Source organism: Mytilus californianus, unplaced genomic scaffold (assembly GCF_021869535.1).
Source record: "Mytilus californianus isolate M0D057914Y unplaced genomic scaffold, xbMytCali1.0.p SCAF_6, whole genome shotgun sequence".
In the NCBI taxonomy this organism is placed as follows: Eukaryota; Metazoa; Mollusca; class Bivalvia; order Mytilida; family Mytilidae; genus Mytilus; species Mytilus californianus.
Genome location: NW_026262712.1, coordinates 14395681 through 14403034, shown reverse-complemented (window position 1 = coordinate 14403034; position 7354 = coordinate 14395681). Strand labels below are relative to the sequence as shown.

At 31.2% G+C, this 7354-nt stretch overlaps 1 protein-coding gene and 1 long non-coding RNA gene across 2 annotated transcripts; both read left to right on the top strand.

Moving 5' to 3' along the window:
- The first annotated feature begins 1261 nt into the window (after window positions 1-1261).
- On the top strand, window positions 1262-2818 carry LOC127706073 (uncharacterized). The gene is made up of 3 exons (XR_007984197.1): window positions 1262-1297; window positions 2120-2211; window positions 2668-2818. It is a non-coding gene; the product is annotated as an uncharacterized LOC127706073 (long non-coding RNA).
- Window positions 2819-6084: 3266 nt separating this feature from the next.
- On the top strand, window positions 6085-6801 carry LOC127705533 (serine/threonine-protein phosphatase 6 regulatory ankyrin repeat subunit C-like). Its single transcript, XM_052209861.1, has one exon. The coding sequence runs from the start codon at window positions 6085-6087 to the stop codon at window positions 6799-6801; it is 717 nt and encodes a 238-aa protein (XP_052065821.1).
- The last annotated feature ends 553 nt before the right edge of the window (window positions 6802-7354 follow it).

Below are 7354 nucleotides of genomic sequence, written 5' to 3'. Positions count from 1 at the left end.
ATAACTCATTTTTCTTTATTCCTAACAAATATTTTCCCCGTAGCATATATAGAAGAAATTGACCAATTGTTCTCATAACTGATATAAAAGTCTCCTGGTGCATTTTAGGAAAATAATTCATTCATAAACAAAATAACTATATGTGTGATATTTTATTTTGCAAACATGCTATGGTTTTGCTTGATTCTGGCTAATTAATGACTGGCATAAGAAAATTTGTATTCATATTACATTGTTAGCCTATGCAGCCATTAATACATGAAGGTGTAATAAGAAAGTGTTTTATTTTGTAAGGTACATTTCAAATGAAATATGGTCCTGTTTGATTTAATCTATCTTTGTCGTATTTATATATAGTATGTATAAAATTATTTTATGAGCTTATAATAAAATGTATGAATATATGAGCTTTCAAATGTCAGACGGTTCTTGTCAATAGGAGTCATTCATGTAGATCTATTGGAAAGCAATGTTTACCATATCGAAACAACATACGGCTAGTATCTGTTAACATCTGATAATTATTGGGTATGTTGCATGATACATGTATGTGTCTTCATTGTTTGGTCAGTACAATGCTAAACTTTCAGGTTTGAATTTTTCATTTGATTATAACATTGTGATTCATAACATGAAATAACGAAAAAGCATCCCCAGCAGGCACTCAACGTTGAATAAATGTTGAAATGAGGTTAAAATGGTGATCAACGTGTATTCAACGTTGAAACAACGTTACATTTTCAACGTTGAGTAATTAACAAATACTCAACGTTGAATTAACGTTGATCATTTCAACGTTGAAATCGGAACGCTGATTCAACAGTGAATAAACGTTAACTTATTTACTCATTGTAGGCCTATATGAGGCCTATATAAAAAAAATCATTAACTGAAGGCAATACATGCATGAACGTAGCAGTATATATTTATAAAGAAAAGAATAAGATATAGTTTCGGTTTTCACAAAAATATCATGATAAAATGAGATCTCAAATAAAAATTTTGTGTATGTGGGAGGAGGTAAATTGTTTGATACTGAATTTCTAGGTAAAAAGAAATAGAATGCATTAATTTCATTTCACATAATATGAATGAATATTTTGAACATGTTAAAAATTTAAAATAGTTGATTATTAACAAAAATCGTGATTTTTTTTTAAATATTCATATTTTCGCGGGATTTGAACAGGAAGTTAGATTGCCCATGCGCAATATTTTAAACCACACCTTTCCTGTTTTTAAAAAGATAGAACAACAAAAGCGAAGTCGAGGAGAATCTTTCCGTTTATCAAGTATGGTATGTAGATGTTTCTATGTGGCCATCACGGTTTTTATATACATGTATGACATATATAATTTTCTCCAATTATACTATTTTTAAAAGCATTTAATGTGGAAAGCATATTAATTTTCATATTTGCATTGAGACATTAACATGGTTAAAGATTTCAATTAAAAAAAGGGGGGGGGGGTATACGCAAGGGTTTACATAATTTACGGTGATCTGATAAATTTTCAAATATGTATACTAAATATATGTGTCTTTGTTTAGTTTAACTTTACGGCTTGGTAAACTACATACTTTTTGACGAAAAAAACAATCAATTTCGACTGGACAACAAAGTATTGAACGATCATGGGATGGAAAAATCATACTATTTTTACTTGTACAATAACATTATATAATTCAACAAAATAGTATTATTTCACGCTATGAGAGGATAACTATAGAATGTTCATTGATATCATGACATTATTACATGCATTGGAAACTTTTAGCTTTTAGTTAACTAAGAAAAATAATAGAATTATCACATGCTAGGCAAACACAAATTCAACAATATGTATTCGACAAAGAAAATTATTTATGTGAAGGGTAGACTATAATATTACACATACATGTATAACATACTAAACAGAATACGCTGAATTTAGTATTAAGGACATGCGTTTAGCATGATTGAGAACATACATGTACAAAGTAAATACTATCATTTAAAACTCATATATTTCCATTTCATAAAACATTATCATGTAATGTTCCTTACTGTATGTGTATTGAACCTTGCGCTGAATGTTAGAAGTCCATTATCGTAAACATGTATTATTTATTTTACAGAATCTTGTCAAACAAATCAATGGCTGAAATGCATCAAGTGAAGCCAAATCAAAATTCAGTTTTGGGAATTCCAGTCTATAAAATCATTGAAGGTAGGTTTTTTTGTCTGTATATATCATTTGTGTTCTAAGTTTAATCTTGTTCATTCTATTTTTGTTAACCTTACAATCCATATTATGTTTCAGTGTTTGTCTTATATACAGTATTCTAGTAAAGCTCTGTATTTCATGTTAATAGACTTGTGCAGTCTTCAATAAAAAAACGTCATGGGTCAAGTGTTTTCATGGTTATCAATTACAGAGTCAAACCTGCAATCTTACAAATCTCAAGTAGAAGCTTCTTCATTAACAAAAACTACTAATTATATATATAATAGTAAACATTAATGCATATATTTGTTTTTATTAATGATTACCTTATTACAATATGTGTTTTGTTGTTATGGTTTAATTTTTCATTGCTTCTAGAAACAAATTGAAAGTGGCTCAAATTTAGAGTATCTTTTTAGGACATACAATTTATATTCATTATCATCTTATCTTTTCCAGAGGTTAAATATACTGCAAAAGTATTAAGATGTCACTGAGAAACACATATCTGATAAAGATCTCTCCTGCTTGAACTTGAAGTCTGCCTCAGAAAGATCTCGAAGTGGTGGAAGAAAGTTGACATGCAAAAAGGACAAAAAGAGACAAAGATAGCAAACAAATTTATAAAATAAATCTTGTATCAAAAGAAATATCATAGTATTACTAAATTTGATATTGTTCCTCAGTAAATTTGTATTCATTTAATTGTTTATACCAATTATAGGTGTGAGGGTAATATATATATTTACACGTATATACAATCAAGGACAATTGGTTTAAGAGTTGTCTGCTTTAATAGCAGTCATGCAGCATCTTCTTATTTTCAGAAGTATTGCTATCATCCTGAACACAATTTGGATCTAATAATGTCTTCACTCTTCTTGGGATATACTACTTTTAAGAAGGGCTTAACATTGGTCAGTCGTTTAATATTTAAAGGACTATTTGTTTAGAACTATTCAACATTTTTTTTCTGTTTGGTGATGTTTTCTGTGGTGGGAACAAAGTGTATGTCATAATTTTTATTCAAATTCATTGAATGATTTGTATTTTTATAGCTATTCACAACAAGAAAAACTACAAGTAAGAATATATCAAAAAATGGTAGGTGTCCACTTGTATATCAATTTAGATAATTATGTTTAGTTATCTTGAAATACAATTGGACACACACAATCATTTCAGCTATTCCTTCTTGTAGTTTTTCTTGTTCTTAATAGATAAATACACATTTTTCAATAATTTACATTTAAATATGAGAGACACAGAAGCCAACAGGATCTTAAGATATGACATTTGTGGTCTAGATTATTGACTTTGTACAAGCACGGAACGTTGTATCAGTTACAATTGATGTATTTATTTAGATGTCTCCAATTTAACTTATCTGTCTTGGTGAGAAAAAAAAAACATTAGAAAAAACATGTACAGCCAGGCTGCCTGCCTACATCTAACAACAGCACAAAATTGGAAAGCAGGTATAAATGTGTATGTAGCTTTATACTAAATTTTATTAATAAACTTTCAACTATTATTCAACCTTAAATCAACGTTGAATGGTTGTTGGAACTTCAACGTTGAAATTTCAACGTTAATTCCAATTTTCAAAATCAAACATAAATTTGAAATTGTTTCAACGTTGAGAAACAACCTTGTTTCAACGTTGAATCAACGTTGAGTGCCTGCTGGGTCATGTACTGTTAAATGCTGTCTTTTTGTTTCCGGAAATGTTTATCATAAAGACCTTGAATTGAAGACCATTTGTACCATGTTGACACACCGGTCTCTCTCCTTTTGGAGTTTATCCGATTCCCTCAGTTATTGCTTTTTACCTTGTTTTGTATGTTCTCAATGAATTAACGAAATTTGGACATCGGTATGTTATCGTTAATTATATCACTGATATGCTATTCATTTTCAGATCACTTTGACTTGCATTTAACAGACTGGCAAGAAAATGATAAAGTGTTCGTGGAGACTGAAGCTGCAAAATATACTGCAAATCTGTTGAAAACAAACAATTATGTTATTGTTTTCGGTGGTTTTGGATTTGGAAAGACTGCAATACTAAGACACATAGCATTAAAATTACTCAATGAAGAAAACTATGATATCATTCCGAAAGTCACGAGTCCTGTAGATATAATAGAATATTTACATCCTAACAGAAAGCAGGTTTTCGTGGTAGATGATATGAACAATGAACCGGCTAACTCTTGGTCATTACAAACTAACGAAATACTAAAACAACTTAAGGCCAAGAAGGGGAATATGATTCTACTTATGTCTTGCGAAACAGAAGTCTATACAAATCTTTTTACGGGTAAAGATATTCAGTTTAAATCTTTTTGTAATTTAAGTCGTTTTCCATTGAACGAAAATGAAATAAGAAATGTTATAGCTGTGTACATAGGGGGACAGATAATATCAGATGTTCATGAATTCCAGCAGCGTGGTGAGTTCGGAGTTCCGTTTCTCTGTAAGTTATCTAGGGGTAGGGACATTGGTACCATTGAAAAAGTGTTTAAAGATCCCTTAAAGTATATAGAAGATGATTTGACAGAAATCCGTTGTAAGAATAGTCTAGAATTTTGTGTTATGACATTGATCACACTATCTGATAATTGTTTCAAAAAAGAATGGTTGAACAAGAACAAAGCTTTGCCGCAAGATCTCCAAACAGCAATAGAAGAAGTTTGTGATGATTTTGATTAAGACTTTAAAAGTGAATCTACGAAAGCAAATATTAAGGAGAAATTTGAACAACCAGATACAATATATATTAATAAAACTGGTGAAAAGTATCATTTATTGCATCAAAAGGTAATGGAAATCATGGCCCTGCTATGTAGCAAACATTACTTGAGCACATTTATCCAGCACGCATCAGTTTCTTTTATAAGTACTAGATGCATATTTGCATCGATTACAGATCAGAAAATATTTCGTATTGATAAGAAAAATGAACCTGTTTATTTTGACAGATTGTTTACGGATCTAAAACATGGAGATATGTTAAGCACATTTCATAACTCCCAATTAACCTTTAAACCTTACAGAAAAAAATTTATCAAGTATTGTAAGAAGCCAGAAAGTAATTTTAAAAATATTTCATCCAATTTACAAAACCTTGCAGACGAAAAATACAAAGACTCTGAAGATGTTGTGGATGACTACGAACATCTGAAATGGAAAGCGCAGGCAAAAAAGTGTAATCAGCCTATAATTGCATCAGTATGGGAAGGGTTTCCAGATATAGTTCAGTTATTAGTAGATATGAATTGCGATGTTTAGGCAACAGATAAACTGCACAGGTCAGCTTTATTTTTTGCTGCCTTATTTAGTTATTCTAAAATAGTGAAACTATTGGCCAAAAACGGTGGATATATATCAATGTGTGACGACGCTGGTCGTTCTCCATTATATGTTGCGTGTGATACCGGACATGCTAATGTTGTAAAATGTTTATTAAATTTGGACGTGAACGTTTCAAAATGTGCTAATGGAGGCCGCTCTCCACTTTTCATAGCTTGTGCAACAGGCCATAGAGACATTGTTGAGACACTTTTGACGAAATATGCATGAAATGTTTCTATAGCAGATGATTTAGATCAATCACCCTTGTTTGTTGCCTCCACGTACGGACGATCAGATATACTGGCAATTTTATTGGAACATAATGCGAACATTGAACAATGCGATACTAGAGGATATACGCCACTCATTGCGGCAACCATTAACGGGGCATCTCAACATATTAAGGTAATCAAGACCTTACTTGACAATAAGGCTAACATTTCTCATTGTGACAATAAAGGACGAACAGCCCTTTTAATTGCATGCGACAAAGGTTTTTATAAAGTTGTAGAAATATTAATGAGTCATAATGAAGACATTATATCAAAATGTGACAAAAAACAAAAGTCTCCCTTATTCGTTGCATGTGAAAATGATCATGCTAATATTGTTAACATGCTCGTCAATAAGGCAAAACATGCAGATATAAACGAACGTGACGCAAAAGGAAGATCGCCTTTATTCATCGATTGTTTCATGGGACACGAAGAAGTTGTTGATGTTTTGCTTAAGAATGATGCTAAAGTTGACCTTTGTGATAAAGACGGTCGATCTCCGTTCTATATATCGAGCAGAGGCGGATATGTAGAAATTATGAAAAAACTTTTCGACAAAGAAGCAGACATTGATATCTGCAACAGATGGGATGGAACTGTTTTGAATGTAACATGCAGAGAAGGTCAATTGAAAGCCGTTCAATTCTTATTAGATAATCAAGAAGACATATCCAAGGCGGATAATAATGGATACACAGCTATATATATGGCATCAGATCAAGGCCACTTAGACATTGTTGAAATTTTATTGAAAAAGGGAGCAAATGTAAATGTACAGACTATTGATAAAATGACGCCACTTCACACAGCTTGTGCACGCGGACATGTAGAAATTGCACGATTGCTTCTTAATAACAAAGCCGAGAAAGACATAACAAACAATTCTAATGCAACACCGAAAGATTTAGCAAAGCAGAAAAATAACATTGCTATTTTGAATTTACTTTCCGATAGAACATAATTTTTGAACAAAAGCTTCCTGTCTGAATGTCTTTGTCGGTCGCTATTCTTGTGATAACGAAGTATAGGAGCTTATCGGGATGATGGATATTTATCTAGAAGAAAGAATGAAAACGGGGCATATATACGTGGGTGAATTGAAAATATGTAAATATGCTTTTGCCAGACTGAAAAAGAGATTGTCCGACTATGAACAAACTAAATTATTTATGAATTGCTTCCTTTACATTTTGAAGGTATCACTTCATTTTTTTTAAATGTATTAAATATTGTGTAATACTATGTATTTTACTTGAGGTGTAATACCACCATTGATTTTCCCCTATTAGTCATTGTTAAATTTGCACTTTTCAAAAATTGTGCAGAATTTATTTTTGTTTAAAATAAAAAAATACTTGGCATGAGTGAAGTTTTATCCTGTCCAGTACTATAGACAAAATTTCACATAACATTTCATTGCATATAAGAAAATAACCATCACTGGAAGTTAACCAATCAAATTTTCACCTCTTTTCTATCTGTGTACAAGCTTTAGTAACCATGTAACCTCAAGT